The sequence below is a fragment of the Garra rufa genome, chromosome 16 (genome assembly GCF_049309525.1).
Source record: "Garra rufa chromosome 16, GarRuf1.0, whole genome shotgun sequence".
Classification (NCBI taxonomy): Eukaryota; Metazoa; Chordata; class Actinopteri; order Cypriniformes; family Cyprinidae; genus Garra; species Garra rufa.
Window position 1 is genome coordinate 42801643 of NC_133376.1, and position 18265 is coordinate 42819907.

Genomic DNA, 18265 nt, shown 5'->3' on the forward strand with positions numbered 1-18265 from the left:
TGGCTTCACAAGATGCTTCACTGATGGACTGGAGTGGTGTGGATTATTTGTGGATTATTGTGATGTTTTTATCAGCTGTTTGGACTCTCATTCTGACGGCACCCATTCACTCCAATGGTGAGCAAGTGATGCAATGCTACGTTTTTCCAAATCTAATGCAGAAACAAACTTATTTGCATCTCAGATAGCCTGAGGGTGAGAATATTTTCATCCAATGTTAATTTTTTGGGGTGAGCTATTCCTTTAAATCCCCGTTGCAAAGTTTCCCCACACATCCAGGCCATGAAGTAGGCTGTACAACAGATTTGGCCCCTTTTTGTGTGTTTATCGCATCCTTTGCAGTGAATGGGTGCCGTCAGAATCCAAAGAGCTGATAAAAACATCATAATAACCCACAAGGAACGGAAGTGAAGTGAGGCCAAGTATGGTGACCCATACTAGGAATTTGTGCTCTGCATTTAACACATCCAAGTGCACACACACAGTAGTGAACACACACCCGGAGCAGTGGGCAGCTATTGGGGCAGTTGGGGGTTCGGTGCCTTGCTCAAGGAACTCACCTCAGTCGTGATATTGAGGGTGGAGAGAGAGCTGTACATTCACTCCCCCCACCTACAATCCCTGCCAGACCTGAGACTCAAACCCGCAACCTTTGGGTTACAAGTCCGACTCTCTAACCGTTAGGCCACGGCTGCACCCTAGTAACCCACACCACTCCAGTCCATCAGTTAACATCTCGAGAAGCCAAAAGTTGTGTGTTCGTAATAAATGAGTCCATTATTAAGACATTTTTAAAGTGACAGTTCACCCAAAAATCTAAATTCTGTCATTTACTCATTATGTCATTCCAAACCTGTATGAGTTTCTTACTTCTGTTGAACATGCACACAAAAAGATATTTTAGAGAACATGGGTGACTAAACAGTTGACGGTAGCCATAGACTTGCAGAGAATGACAAATAAATACCGTGGGAGTCAATGGGTACCGTCAACTTTTTTATTATGGATTTTGGACTTATATTTTGGCCTAAAGTGCTGTTTAAAGTTAAAAATGTCTTGTTGATGGATTTGTTTCCTGCAAACTTGCAGCTTTTGGCTTCACAAGATGTTAACTGATGGACTGGAGTGGTGTGGATTATTTGTGGATTATTGTGATGTTTTTATGAGCTGTTTGGACTCTCATTCTGACGGCACCCATTCACTCCAATGGAGCAAGCGATGCAATGCTACATTTCTCCAAATCTGATAAAGAAACAAACTCATCTGCATCTCGGATGGCATGGGGGTGAATATATGAGGGTGAGCTATTCCTTTAAATCCCCGTTGCAAAGTTTCCCCACACATCCAGGGCATGAAGTAGGCTGTAAAACAGATTTGGCCCCTTTTTTGTCCCGTTGCAGCCATATTAACTGGGTTATCACGCTGAGAGATGATTCTGATGTTCCCAGGCATTATAAAGCTTTTATCCTGCTCCTCCATTGAAAGACGGGCCCGTTGCTCACGTGGCTCGCTCTGAGGTAATTAGTCTGGGTGACTAAGGAAGATGCTGTGTTTGATGTCACAGGGAGAGGCCTGATAAGAGGAGAACGGGCTTCGGCATCGATAGTCTTCTGCTGCGCGGCTGCACGGTGAAAAATACTGATGACGCAGCTGGAATAGTGGTGTACGCAGGTATATTTCAGCACCACATTTGCCATTACACATGGGATACACTAAAATACACTATATATAGTACATGTCAGTATTTTGTGTACATAATTATTGTTTTTATTAAAGTAATTAATCATTTAAAAACACACCTTCATACCTAATTTATCCCAAAAGGGTGCAAAGTAGATTCTTAAAGGGATAGTTCACACAAAAATTCAAGGTCTGTTATATACTCACCTTCAAGTGTTTTCAAACCTATGTGAGTTTCTTTCTTCTGTCGAAGACAAAGGAAGGTATTCTGAAGAATGTTTGGTCACCAAACTGTTGGCGGTAGCCATTGACTTCCATAGTTTGGAAAAAAATACAATGGAAGTCAATGGCTACCGTCAACTGTTTGGTTGCCAACATTCTTCAGAATATCTTCTTTTGTGTACAACAGAAGATAGAAACTCATACAAGTATCGAAAACATTGAGGATGAGCAAATTATGACAGAATTCAACATTTTCTCTGAACTGTTCCTTTAAAACTACACATTACTTAACATATACATATTTGTACCTAAATGTTTTCAAAGCGTACTGCCGCAATGACAACTTTTGTACTTTTTTCTGAGGGTTTTGCTATCGTACTATCTCTTGAAAAAGTACTTTAGTGCTAGCGTATTAAAGTACTTTGATATAAGATGTTATGATAAATGATTAGCATATGCTCATTAAAATTACATTGATAATATCGTGGTATATTTTGGATTTTTATTTTTGTATTGATTGATATATTTGTTTTTTGGTGATGATAAATGTCCTAAAAACCTTTGTATTACCATGGTACATTTATTTAGATATTTAGATATTGTAATGTAAAATGTACACTACCAATAATGTTGCAAAGGATGCATTAAACTCAACAAACAATGACATTTATGAAGTTACAAAAAAATTCTATTTCAAATTAATTCTGTTTTGAACTTAAACATTTTTAGAGTATCCTGAAGCAATGTATTATCAAATAACACTGAAGATTGAAAATTGAAAAGCTTTTGTCACAGAAATAAATTACATTTGATGATGAAATAATTTTCTCTAATTTATGGAAATATACAATGATCAGTAACTACAATATTTTACCAATGAAGACTGGTATAATGATGCTGAAAATTCAGCTTCAATCACACAAAACAAATTACATTTTACAATATATTCACATAGAAAACAACTATTTTAAATTGTAATAATATTTTACAATATTACTGATTTTACTATATTTGATATTCAATTTATTTTTAGAAAAGCTTCTATTTTTTTAAATCTAAAACTTCTAGTTTTTATTTAATTTAATTTTTTTATTTTTTTATAAAAAAAAAGATATATTTTCACACCTAAGTAACATTGGACCAGTGTGGCTAAAATAAATTATATAATAGTAATATAAAATAAATATCATAATAATATATAATAAATATATAATAAAAGTAAATAAAATATCATAATAATAAAAAAATATGTTATATATTATATAGTAAGTGAATAATAAGTAAATTAATATTTTCATTATTTTTACAATATATTTGCGTAGAAAACTGTATTGTAATAATTCATAATTACAGCTTTAACTGTATTTTAGATCAAAACCTTAACAGAAGTTAAATCAATTAATCATTTAATCCCTTGGCGAGCATATTTAGTAACATTAAATACTTTTGTCAACCCTAAATTGTACATTTTATATTATTTTACTTTCCCATATTTCATCTGCAAACTGTTTTGCTTTTATAACTCACAATGTAAAGGTTTATTCATCATCCCTGATCCTCATTTGTAACGATAAAGCCTAATATACTGTGACTGTAACATCTAATAATGCAATAAACCCATGCTATACCACTAGAGTCTTTAACATCCCATTTACACCAGCAGCGATGCAACAAACTAGAACGCTCTCCCATTATAATCAATGAAGCCGTCTGTAAATCGAGCACGAATATAGTAAGAGCATTATATCACAGTTCAAGTCTTCTGTAGGCCACTATTTTTCTCTTGATGAATTATACATGTGACATGGCTTATAAATGGCTGTTACTATTTTACAAATGCTCTTGTTTTTACGCCATGATTTATTCATTTCAGGACACGAGACCAAATCCATGTTGAACAACAGCGGGCCCAGGTACAAACGCAGCAAGATCGAGAGGAAGATGAATACGGATGTTCTCTTCTGCGTGGTTCTTCTATTTTTCATGTGTCTCATTGGAGCCCTGGGTACAGTACTGGGGAACAACCCCCTCGATATTTTAAGATGCACTACACGCTCCGCACAAAGGACATTACTTTAACCCTCTGGTTGTCTTTGGATTCCTGTCACACCTTTGATGTTCCTGGTCAAAAATGACCGAATCCAAACAACTGCTTATAAATCATTCATTTTATTGGATTCAATCTTTTTGTCAACTTGTTTTCTTTCACTTAGGACTGGTTTTGTGTTTCTATTTGCATCTCATTAATCGTAGGCCTCATTTATCCAAAAGTAGGTACCTTGTTTTTTGAATGAAAAAAATACTAATTTTCACAATAAGAGATAAAAAACTATTAAAACGTGCACTGTATCTCACACTAGTGTGCTTTAATGTTTAATCAGGAAGGCTGCTTTGAAATGCTTTTATTTTGTACTACATTTCAAAAAGTCACACTTATGGTGTTTCCGGGTCAAAAATGACAGACTCCAAACAACTGCTTATAAATCTCTCATTAGGCTATTTTATCGCCAAATATTGAATGCTTTCTTTTTGTCAACTTCTTTTCTTTCATTTAGGACTGTTTTGGTGTTTCTATTTGCATCTGATTAATCATTGGCCTCATTTATCTGATAGTAGGTACCTTGCTTTATGAGTGAAAATCTTTTTTTATGAATAATTTTCACAATATTAAACAAAAAATTTGCACTATTTCTCACACTAGTGTACCTTAATGTTTAATCAGGAAGTTTGCTTTTAAATGCTTTTATTTTGTACAAAATTACAAAAGGTCACACTTCTAGTGTTCCTGGTCAAAAATGACCGGACTCCACACAATTGCTTATAAATCTCTTATTATGCTATATTATCACCAAATATTGAATTCAATGTTTTTGTCAACTTATTTTCTTTCATTTAGGACTGGTTTTGTGTTTCTATTTGCATCTGAGTAATCATAGGCCTCATTTATCCGAAAGTAGGTGCCGTGTTTTTTCAGTTTCATTTAGCTTTCAGTGGCTGGCCATTTTTGACAAGTGTGACTTTTTGCAAATTTTGTACAAAATAAAAGCATTTAAAAACAAACTTCCTGATTAAACGTTGAAGCACACTAGTGTGATAAACACTGTTTAATATTGTGAAAATTATTAATACGGGTTTTTGTTTTTTTTCACTGAAAAAACGAGGTACATACTTTCAAATAATGAGGCATACGATTAATCAGATGCAAATTGAAACACAAAACTAGTCCTAAATGAAACAAAACAAGTTGACAAAAAGATTAAATCCAATATTTGGTGATAATATAGAAAAATCAAAGATTTATAAGCAGTTGTTTGGAGTCTGGTTATTTTTGACCCGGGAATACCACAAGTGTGACTTTTTGCAATTTTGTACAAAATAAAAGCATTTAAAAGCAAACTTCCTGATTTAACATTAAAGCACACTATTTTGAGAAACCATGCAAATGTTTAGAATTTTGAATTTTAAAATATTGTGAAAATTATTCATTAAAAAAAATATTTTTACTCAAAAAACAAGGTATCTACTTTCGGATAAATGAGGCGTACGATTAATCAGATGCAAATAGAAACACAAAACCAGTCCTAAATGAAAGAAAACAAGTTGACAAAAAGATTGAATTCAATATTAGGTGATAATATAGCATAATGAGAGATTTATAAGCAGTTGTTTGGAGTCCGGTCATTTTTGACCAGGAACACTAGAAGTGTGACCTTTTGCAATTTTGTACAAAATAAAAGCATTTAAAAGCAAACTTCCTGATTAAACATTAAAGCACACTAGTGTGATAAAGAGTGCAAATGTTTAGAATTTTAAATTTTAAAATATTGTGAAAATTATTCATTAAAAAAAAATATTTTTACTCAAAAAACAAGGTATCTACTTTCGGATAAATGAGGCGTACGATTAATCAGAAGCAAATAGAAACACAAAACCAGTCCTAAATGAAAGAAAACAAATTGACAAAAAGATTAAATCCAATATTTGGTGATAATATAGAAAAATTAAAGATTTATAAGCAGTTGTTTGGAGTCGGGTCATATTTGACCCGGGAATACCACAAGTGTGACTTTTTGCAATTTTGTACAAAATAAAAGCATTTAAAAGAAAACTTCCTGATTTAACATTAAAGCACACTAGTGTGATAAACAGTGCAAATGTTTAGAATTTTGTTTAATACTATGAAAATTATTCATACAAATAATTTTTTCACTGAAAAAACAAGGTACCTACTTTCGGATAAATGAGGCCTACGATTAATCAGATGCAAATAGAAACACAAAACCAGTCCTAAATGAAAGAAAACAAATTGACAAAAAGATTTAATCCAATGTTTGGTGATAATATAGAAAAATTAAAGATTTATAAGCAGTTGTTTGGAGTCGGGTCATATTTGACCCGGGAATACCACAAGTGTGACTTTTTGCAATTTTGTACAAAATAAAAGCATTTAAAAGCAAACTTCCTGATTAAACGTTAAAGCACACTAGTGTGATAAACACTGCAGTTGTTTAGAATTTTGTTTAATATTGTGAAAATTATTAATACGGGTTTTTGTTTTTTTTTCACTGAAAAAACGAGGTACCTACTTTCAAATAAATGAGGCGTACGATTAATCAGATGCAAATTGAAACACAAAACCAGTCCTAAATGAAACAAAACAAGTTGACAAAAAGATTAAATCCAATATTTGGTGATAATATAGAAAAATTAAAGATTTATAAGCAGTTGTTTGGAGTCTGGTCATTTTTGACCGGGAACACCACAAGTGTTTCTAGGTGAAATAAAACCCACAAAAAATAACAAGAGGTGCTTATACCCTGTGTGAACAAAGCCAAGAAGTTTGCGTGCAATGCGATAACGTTTACTAGCATTTTCAAGAAAAATTAAATATTTTAATATATTCAACCAGAGGGTTAACATACAAGCTGCAAAATGACACTCTGATTCTGAACTCCGAAAAGCGAGGCTCGGGTCAGTGTCTGTTCTTCTGAGCCGCTTCGGCGTGCGGCTGATCTCTCTGCAGTCTACTGAGATAAAGAATAAAGTGCTGTTAGGACCTCACACAATCCTTCTGTAAGGCGTGAGCCAAAGGAGGACACTACAGACATATATAGCTCGCTCACACGCCACTCTCTTATGAAAGCAGTGATTAATCTGGCTCTCATTCTTTGTGCTTCGAGTTCAATGACGGTTTATTGGAATATCTGTATTGAAATGCACTACTTTCTTATATATAAAAGATGTTCCATATTTTGAGATGTTTTTTCTCATTATAAAAATATTGGACTGTTTTTACATTTCCTAAAATTTTAGTAACAAGACCATGAGTTAAAGTAAATAAATTATAGTAATAAGAAAATAAATAATTATAATAATAATATGTTATATAATATATCGTAAGTAATTAATAAGTAAGTAAATAAATAATTTTTTAAAATGTCAAACAGATTGTAAATATTGACATTACTGTAAGAAATGATGATCAAATAAACATTTTTCTTTAATTTATGGAAATATATTCACATAGAAAATATTTTTAATTGTAATAATATTTTACTATATCTCTGCTTTTACTGTATTTGATATTCAGTTCATTGTAGAAAAGTTTCTATTTTTTTAAAAATCTAAAACTTTTTATTAGTTATTTTTTATATGTAAAAGATGTTCCATATTTTCTTGCTCATTCTAAAAATATTTTTACATTTCTTACAATTTTTATTTACTTTACTCATGGCGGAAAGACCATGAGTAAGGTAAACAAATTATATAATTTTAATAAGAAAATAATAATAATAATAATAATAATAATAATATTATTATTATTATTATTGTTATATAATATATAGTAAGTAAATAAATAAAAAAAATTTCCAAACAAATGTAAATATTGACACTCAAATTACTGTAAGAATTGATGATCAAATAAATATTATTCTTATTTTATGTAAATATAGAATGATATTTTAACAATGTATTAGTTTCCACAAAAATATTAACATTCAAATGTTTTTTGAATGATCATGTAGCACTGGAGACTCACATAATGATACTGAAAATTCAGCTTTGATAACCGAAATAAATTTAATTTTATAATATATTAAAAAAGAAATCAGCTATTTTGAACTGTAATAATATTTCACAATATTTCTGCTTTTACTCTTTAATATTCAGTTAATTGTAGAAAAGCTTCTATTTTTTTAAAAATCTAAAACTTCTAGATCTTATTATTATTTTTTGTGTATATATAAAAGATGTTCCATATTTTGAGATGTTAATGCATGATTTTGCTTGTAAAAAATATTTTACTGTTTTTACATTTCTTAAAATTTTGACACCTAAGTAACATAATTGGACCAGCATGGCGGAAAGGCTATGAGTAAAGTAAATAAATGAAATAATAGTAATAAGAAAATAATAATAATAAATGTCAGCTAATAAATCAGCTATTTTGAATTGTATTAATATTTCACAATATTTTTTACTTATTTTAATTATTTTAACTTTTACTCTTTTATATACAGTTCATTGTAGAAAAGCTTCTATTTTTTCTATTTTAATTTTTTTTTAACTTCTAGTTTTTATTTTATTAATTTTTTATTATGTATATTTAAAAGACGTTGCATATTTTCAAATGTTAACAATATTTGACTCTTTTTACATTTCTTAATCTTCACACCTTAGTAACATCATTGGACCAGCATGGTGGAAAGACCATGAGTAAAGTAAATACATGAAATAATAGTAATAAGAAAATAAATAAAAATAAAAATATTAATAATATACATTATATATATATAGTAAGTAAATGATATTTTAATAAAAAAAATAATAATAAAAATAATATTGACACTCAAATTAATTTAAGAAATGATGATCAAATAAACATTTTTCTTTAATTTCCGGAAATTTACAATAATCATTAACTGCAATATTTTACAATGTATTCGTTTCCAAAAAAATATTAATATTCGAATGATTTCTGAAGGATCATGTGACACTGAAGACTGGAGTAATGATGCTCAAAATTGAGCTTTGGTCACAGGAATAAATTTCATTTTATAATATATTCACATAGAAAACATTTTGAATTGTAATAATATTTCACAATATTTCTGCTTTTACTGTATTTGATACTCAGTTCATTTTAGAAAAGCTTCTATTTTTAAAAAAATCTAAAACTTTGGTTTTGTATATATATAAAAGATGTTCCATATTTTAAGATGTTAACACATGCTTTTGCTCATAAAAATATATTTGACTCTTTACATTTCTTAAAATTTTCACACCATGAGTAAAGTAAATAAATTATATAAAAGTAGTAAGTAAATAAATATCATAATAATAAGTAAATAAATAAGTTACTGTAAGAAACAATGAATAAAAAATATTTTTCTTTAATTTATGAAAATATAGAATATTTTAACAATGTATTAGTTTTCACCAAAATATTATTGAGCAGTGATTAATCTGGCTCTCTCTTTCTGTGTGGTTGGAGTTCAATGACGGTTTATTGGAATATCTGTATTGAAATGCATTACTGTCGTTAATGATTGTAAATGTCTCCATCTCACAGGCCATTCGATCTGGTTGGAAACTTTTACCAGCATGCCCCCATACATCGTCCCTGACAGTAATGGCAATTACACTCCTTCAGTACAAGCAGGATTTTACATGTTCTTCACTATGATCATCTTACTACAGGTACGCAATCTTTCACTCTGCTCATGTTAAGTAGGTTTAAGTGAAAGTAATGGCCAAGTTTTAACAAAAGGGTACGCTGACATACATTTATCATAGCGTAATGTAGTTTTAAAACTCATTTCTTCACTCCCTAAAGGGATAGTTCACTCAAAAAGGAAATCTCACCCTTAAGTTGTTCAACTAAAGAACATATTTTTAAGAACGTAGGTAATCAAACAGTTTCTGTTCCCCTTTGACTTTCATAATATTTTTTTTTCACACTGTGGAAGTCAATGGGTAACATCAGTTGTTTGGTCACTTAAACAGGTTTGAAACAAGTTGAGGGTGAATAAATGATGATAACATTTACATTTTTGGGTCAACTGTTTCTTTAAAATGTAAAATGTTGATTTTGGCCTGTCCCACCTTGAGTTCTTGAGCATGTTGACTGCATCAAATGACAAAAATCATATAAAAATATCCTAATTTTGATATTCAATTAATTGTAGAAAAGCTACTATTTATTAAAAATCTAAACAGTAATATTGTTAATTATTATTATTACAATTTAAAATATCAGTTTTCTATTTGAATGGATTTTAAAACATACTTTATTCCTGTGATATTTAAATAAACAAACTTAATAAACATTAAAGTAATTTAAAATTAAAATGTTTTGAATTTGTATCCAATTTATTGAAATAAATAAAATATTGTTAAAACAGTATATTTAACTCTGATTTATTTATTTAGTTTTTAATAAGTGATAAGTAAATAACATGTTTTGATCATTATAATTTTTTTACTGTTTTAATAAATAATAAATAATTATAATAAATAAATAATTATAATAATAAATAATAATAAATAAATATCTTATATAAATAATATAATAATAATAATAATAATAATCAGTAAAAAAATAGTAATATAATATATATTATAAAATATCATATAGTAAGTAAATAAATCATTTTTTTATTTATTTTTTTTTACAATTTCTAACAAATTTTAAATAGTGACGCTCAAGTTACTGTAAAAAACAATGATCAAAGATTTTTTTTTTAATTTATGGAAATATAAAATGATACCAAATCTAAGTGACATCTAGGTTTACAAAATGCATACATTTATATCATTCTTTTATTGATTTATGTAGTGTATTTTAGATCTTACAGTAGATTTATGATTTTAAACTTTAATTAGATGTTCAAGAATTGTTAATTATGAAAAAATTGCCAACCTCATGTGACATAAATCTAAAATAAAATTGCCAGTTTAATATTTAAATGAAATAATATATAATATATTAATATTTAGTTTCACCTTCTGAGGTGAAATACTATTCTAATATGTGACCCTGGAACACAAAACCAGTCGTAAGATTCAGTTTTTGTATGCAATATTTGGCCGAGATACAACTGTTTGAAAATCTGGAATCTGAGGGTGCAAAAAATCTAAATATTGAAAAAAAAAAAAATCCTCTTTAAAGTTGTCCAAATGAAGTTCTTAGCAATGCACATTACTAATCAAACATTAAGTTTTGATATATTTATGGTAGGAGATTTACAAAGCACCTTCATGGAACATGATCTTTACTTAATATCCTAATGATTTTTGGCATAAAAGAAAAATGCAATGTATTTTTGACTATTGCTACTTAAGACTGGTTTTGTGGTCCAGGGTCACATATTTAGTTGAACCTTTTCTGAAGGTTAAACACCTCTTTCACTGCCCATTTGTTGATTTAAAAATAAATCAATAAATAAAAACACTAATTTCCCAGGACTTTCTCTCCAGGTGATGATCCCTGTTTCATTGTATGTGTCCATTGAGTTGGTGAAGATGGGGCAGATCTTCTTCATCACTCAGGATGTGGAACTGTACGATGAGGAGCTGGACAGTCGGGTCCAGTGTCGTGCTTTGAACATCACTGAGGACTTGGGACAGATTCAATACGTCTTCTCTGATAAGACGGGGACACTCACAGAAAACAAGATGGTGTTCAGGCGCTGCACCATCATGGGGACTGAATACAGTCACGAGGAGAACGGTGCGTTTATCTCTGTTCTGAATTAACTACTATTATATAAGCTTTGAAATATTTTGAATTTGTTCCTCAACATTTATCTTTTTCAATTTTGTTTAATTGCAATTACATTTTTAAAGCAAAAATGAACCTTTTTGAAAATTCTAATGTAATTTTTTGAATAAAAAAAGTAAAAAAAAAAAATTTCTAAAAAAATCTCAATATTGAAAAAATCTGCTTTAAAGTTGTTCAAATGAAGTTCTTAGCAATGCATATTTCTAATCAAAAATTAGGTTGTGATATATTTATAGTATGACATTTACAATGATTTTTGGCATAAAAGAAAAGTGTATCATTTTAACCATATAAATTATTTTACATTGACATATTTTTAATTTGTTCCACAATATTTATCTCTTTAATTTTGTTTTATTACAATTACATTTGAAAGCAAAAATGAAACTTTTTAAAAATGTAAATGTAATTTTTTTTTATAAATAAAAGTTAAAAAAAAAAAAGTTTAAAAATCTAAATATTGAAAAATTTGGCTTTAAAATTGTTCGAATGACGTTCTTAGCAATGCATATTTCTAATCAAAAATTAGGTTGTGATATATTTATAGTATGAAATTTACAATGAGTTTTGGCATAAAAGAAAAATGTATCATTTTAACCATATATATTATTTTACTTTTAAATATTTTTTATTTGTTCCACAATATTTATCTTTTCAGTTTTGTTTTATTGCAATTACATTTTTTAAAGCAAAAATGAAACTTTTAAATCTATTTTTTTATTTAAAAATTTGAATTTATAAAAAAAAGTTTTTCAATTTCTTTAAAAAAAAAATCTAAATATTGAAAAAAACGGCTTTAAAGTTGTTAAAATGAAGTTCTTAGCAATGCATATTACTAATCAAACATTTTAAAATTTATAGTATACATTTTACAATGATTTTTGGCATAAAAGAAAAATTTATTTATTTATGAATATTTTTGCCTGTTGCTACAAATATAGATGTGTGACTGGTTTTGTGCTCCAGGGTCACAAATAATATATATATATATATATATACGTTGAAATATTTTTCATTTGTTCCACAATATTTATCTCTTTAATTTTTTTTTTTTACAATTACATTTGAAAGCAAAAATGAAACTTTTTTAAAATTTAAATGTAATTTTTTTTAATAAATAAAAGTTTAAAAAAAAAAGTTTAAAAAATCTAAATATTGAAAAAATCGGCTTTAAAATTGTTCAAATGACGTTCTTAGCAATGCATATTTCTAATGAAAAATTAGGTTGTGATATATTTATAGTATGAAATTTACAATGATTTTTGGCATAAAAGAAAAATGTATAATTTTGACCCATACAATGTATTTTTGGCTACTGCTACAAATATAGCTGTGCTACTTACGACTGGTTTGTGGTCCGAGGTCACAAATAAAATAATTATATTTATATTATTATATTATAATATATAATATATTATTTTACTTTTTAAATATTTTTTATTTGTTTTACAATATTTATCTTTTCAATTTTGTTTTATTACAATTACATTTTTTTAAAGTAAAAATGAAACTTTTTGAAAATGTATTATTTTTTAATTTTACAAATTTAATTTTAATATTTTTTACTCTTTTTTGTTAAATGTATTGTTTAGTATGCTGTAAGTTGGTATAATTATCTTAAGGAATAATAAGGGTGGTTGTTATTTTTGTCGTTCCTCAGCTGCTCGTTTGGCGGTCGTCAATGGAGCAAATGAAGAGGAGGAGGTCACCGTCTACCAACAGACAAAGCTTCCTCCGCTCTTCCCCCTGGAAGAATTACAGGACATCCACACAGGGGACAAAAATCATGCCAACACTCAAGTCTCAGCTGCCAATCGGCGCAGATCAAAAGTGGCAGCGGGAGCCCAAAGTGACATGGCCTTCAGCAGTCCTCTGGTGAGATCATAAATCAGAAGATGCTGATTTCTGTGTGTTTGGGGGGAAGGTTGGGAATTCAGGATGATTTGTTTTCAAAGAAATGTCTCTTTCAAGGCTCATTTGAGATATGTGACTCTACCTACATTTTTGCAAACTCCAAAAAACGCACCTATGCATACAATTCGCTGCAGTTTCCAGCTGAAATGAACATTAGTGGCAGTGAAACACCGCTATTTTTACACAGTTCATTGCGCAATAGTATGTTATTACGACCTCAAAGCACTTTTATCACAGTGCATGATTTGTAAACAAATATATTTCGATGTTTGCATTGCATATTGTAGCCAGTGTATAGCTTTTCTGATTTAGTAAACTTGCTCGGAAGTGCACCTGGTAGAGCATTGCACTTGGCTAAAATTGCACGTTTACTTCAGCAAATGTGTTTTCATCTCACGTTTGCTTTAGTTAACACTATCGGTTAAGCTTAGGGTAGGGTTTAGTGTATGTTGGACATTATTTACATTATTGAGGGTTAAAAATGCAGTTTCAACGCAGCTTTAAAGGGCTCTAAACGATCCCAGCTGAGAAATAAGGGTCTTATCTAGCAAAACTAATAATAAAAATAATATTTGTACACTTTTTAACCACAAATTCTTATTTTGTTTAGGTCTGCGATGCACCAGTTTAAGACAGTTGTAAAACTCCCATCTCATATTCTCCTCCAACTTCAAATTTGCCCTACATCGCTGTTTTACCTTTTTTGTAAAGGGTGTTTGACCCTTATTCCTTGGCTAGGATCATTTAGAGCCCTTTGAAGCTGCACTGAAACTGCATTTTTAACCTTCAATCCATTGGGCACCATTAAGGTTCACTATATTCAGAAAAATCCTGTAATGTTTTCCTCAAAAAAACTTAATTTATTTGCAACTGAAGAAAGACAGACACAAACATCTTGGTTGACATGGGGGTGACTAAGTTATCAAGACATTATTATCTTTGAAGTCATACATAATAAAATGTTGCCAGAGTCGCGTTTAAAGGGATAAAATGTTAGCAACCAGATGGTTGACGGTAGCCATTGACTTCCATAGTATAGAAAAGTCAGTGTTTACGGGCAAGTGTTTGGTTAACAATTTTCAAAATATATTCTTTTGTGCTCAACAAAAGAAAGAAATGCATACAGGTTTGGAAAAACTTGAGCAAATGGTGACAGATTTATCATTTTAGTGTTTTAGAGAAAATTTAACACACATTTTATTGCCAGATACTGGTCATTTCACTTTGAAACTGCCGTGCCACAAGCAACATAATATCATTTAGCTAAAATGCACCCACATTTTTAATCATCTGCAATGAAGAAAAAAATATGTTACTTATATTGTGGTCGTGTCACCTGAAAAAGTGCAGCGAAACAGCTTGGGTTGCAAGATTTATTCTAAATATCTTCATGTATATACTGCAAAAATGATTTCCGTATTTTTCTTACCCCATTGGCAGATATTTTGAAAATGTGATGCAATCTGAGAAAACTGTCGGATGTTGTGCTGGGACAATTTTTGGTCAAAATTAGGTTTTCATTTAATAATTATTCTATAACATCTTGTCTATCATCTTGGCGAAATTCATTAGTTTAGTGCAGGAAGGATAGCAATAAATTGCAGCAAGCATAAATGACTGTATGTCTTTCTCTTATGTTAAGAACATGCTGCTGATGTGCTTCCACTGAACACCACAAAAACAGTTAACCCATTTAAAATAAACCACGTAACATATTTATTAAAGGTATTAAAGTATCAATGCACATTCCCCACCAGTCCTGTGCAAAGTATGGCATGCAAAGTTTTATTTATTGTTTAATATCGTGAGATGGCAGAGTGCAACAATGCAGTCAGAGTCTCACTTTAAACCCATTTTCTCAAAATTCCTGAAAATCATAGCTGTCAGACACCTTAAGATAGCCATAACTTTATGTTCAAGCTATGGACAAAATGTGTTGGGTTTTCCTCGATCGCATCATATATGTTTCACAAATATTTATCTCTTCTAATTAGTTTTTTTACAATTTAGTTTTTTTAAAGCAAAAACGTAACAATTTTTGAAAATTTAAATGTATTTTTTTATTTTTGTTTTTTTCAGGCAAAAATGCTTTTTTTTCATGCACTTACCAAGTTTTTTCATAGTGTTTTTTCAGACTAGTGGAAAAAAACACTCAAAAGACACTGTTAAGTGTTTCTTTTATAGCACTTTATCTATTTGTGTCAATGGATTTCAGTTCCTTATTTTTAAAGTCTTTTTCTCAAAATTAGTTTTTTCTCAGACACTGAGCCATAAATCTCCACTTCAGTAGCACTTACACACACCAAACTTTACACGTGTATTCCTGTCTGTATCCTGAAGGTTTTTACAGAAGGATTTGTTCATAGCTATATAATTTGCTTGATTTTATACAACATTTTATTCCCCAAAAAATTATAAAAAATATATTTCCTGTCTGTTTTTTTTTCTGAATTATGGAGTGACAAAATGAGATACCCGAAATGTAAAAACATTTGACTGTAATATGTCAAAAAAAATTAAACAAGAATTCTGAAACTGACTTAATCCGGTGTTTAGATGTTTGTACTAGAAATGCATGCAATTTAGTGCATATTTCATTAAATAATGCTCATTTACATATTTAAACCTAATATTTTAGAAAACTTGTAATACAAAAAATGTTTGCAATTATCAGAGTAATCAATCAACCTGTAATCAATCGTTTTACAAAAAATTATAAAGCCTTATTTTTAATGTTTTTTTTTGTATTTATTTATGTTCTATTTTTGTCTTGTTATACCAAATTATACCAAGTAGGAAAATCTTTTTTTTGCAGTGTAATAGCAATTCATTAGATAAAAGACAAGCTTGCTTATCATTTTGCCACCTTTTTCAATGCCCAACCAATAAAATAATCAAGTATTGCAAATGACAGCATATTAATTATTTGAACAAAGCCTAAATGTGTCATTTCTGACGTTTCGCCCCTGACCCGTCTTCCTTCCTCCATTCCCCTGCATGCTCACGGTCTGCCCCGCAGATGGCTGAGCAGTTTGGTGTCAGTTATGAGCACAGTGATGTTGGCTCCGAAGCGCTGTGTTTCGATCTGTTGACATATGGGGCCGCTGGGGTGCATTAAACATGGGCTACTGATACTGTACAGATCGTCTCGCCTCCCGCCGCCTCGTCCCATGATGCGCGCCTTTCGCTGTCGTACGATGTCGAGTAATTTTCCACCTATGGAAACTTAGCGCATGGTCTTGTTGTGCATGATGTAATCGCAGCCGTATTTCCTCAAACAGGAAACAGTGGTGGTTCCAGACAGGAAGCTGATGCTGGAGGTGGACCGTGAGATGGCGAGCATCCAAACCGGACCCCACCTGGACTTCTTTCTGGCTTTGGCCATCTGCAACACAGTGGTGGTTTCCTCCGCGACGGCACAAAGACAGAGGGTGAGAGCGAATGCCGCCGAATGCAGCCGCTGACCTTCCCTGCTGAAAAAATCAGCATATGCTGGTTAGGTAGGTTTTGGTGCTGGGATGCTGGTTTTAGCTGGTTTATGCTGGCCATTTGCTGGTTTATGCTGGTCCTTTGCTGGTCCTTTGCTGGTCCTTTGCTGGTTTATGCTGGTCCTTTGCTGGTTTATGCTGGTCCTTTGCTGGTTTATGCAGACCATTTGCTGGTTAATGCTGGTCCTTTGCTGGTCCTTTGCTGGTTTATGCTGGTCCTTTGCTGGTTTATGCTGGTCCTTTGCTGGTCCTTTGCTGGTTTATGCTGGTCCTTTGCTGGTTTATGCAGACCATTTGCTGGTTTATGCTGGTCCTTTACTGGTTTATGCTGGTCTTTTGTTGGTTAATGCTGGTCCTTTGCTGGTTTATGCTGGTCCTTTGCTGGTTTATGCTGGTCCTTTGCTGGTTTATGCTGGTCCTTTGCTGGTTTATGCAGACCATTTGCTGGTTAATGCTGGTCCTTTGCTGGTCCTTTGCTGGTTTATGCTGGTCCTTTGCTGGTTTATGCTGGTCCTTTGCTGGTTTATGCTGGTCCTTTGCTGGTCCTTTGCTGGTTTATGCTGGTCCTTTGCTGGTTTATGCTGGTCCTTTGCTGGTTTATGCAGACCATTTGCTGGTTAATGCTGGTCCTTTGCTGGTCCTTTGCTGGTTTATGCTGGTCCTTTGCTGGTTTATGCTGGTCCTTTGCTGGTTTATGCTGGTCCTTTGCTGGTCCTTTGCTGGTTTATGCTGGTCCTTTGCTGGTTTATGCTGGTCCTTTGCTGGTCCTTTGCTGGTTTATGCTGGTCCTTTGCTGGTTTATGCTGGTCCTTTGCTGGTCCTTTGCTGGTTTATGCTGGTCCTTTGCTGGTTTATGCTGGTCCTTTGCTGGTTAATGCTGGTCCTTTGCTGGTCCTTTGCTGGTTTATGCTGGTCCTTTGCTGGTTTATGCTGGTCCTTTGCTGGTTTATGCTGGTCCTTTGCTGGTCCTTTGCTGGTTTATGCTGGTCCTTTGCTGGTTTATGCTGGTCCTTTGCTGGTTTATGCAGACCATTTGCTGGTTTATGCTGGTCCTTTACTGGTTTATGCTGGTCTTTTGTTGGTTAATGCTGGTCCTTTGCTGGTTTATGCTGGTCCTTTGCTGGTTTATGCTGGTCCTTTGCTGGTTTATGCTGGTCCTTTGCTGGTTTATGCTGGT

At 31.4% G+C, this 18265-nt stretch overlaps 1 protein-coding gene across 1 annotated transcript in view; it reads left to right on the forward strand.

The window, feature by feature from the left end:
* Positions 1-18265, forward strand: part of atp10b (ATPase phospholipid transporting 10B) — a 100282-nt gene that overhangs the window by 20369 nt on the left and 61648 nt on the right. Inside the window, exons 4-9 of the mRNA XM_073820261.1 lie at positions 1565-1671; positions 3776-3907; positions 9476-9603; positions 11383-11635; positions 13347-13561; positions 16882-17031. Of these exons, the coding sequence (XP_073676362.1) occupies positions 1565-1671; positions 3776-3907; positions 9476-9603; positions 11383-11635; positions 13347-13561; positions 16882-17031 (985 nt within the window). The remainder of the gene's footprint in view (positions 1-1564; positions 1672-3775; positions 3908-9475; positions 9604-11382; positions 11636-13346; positions 13562-16881; positions 17032-18265) is intronic.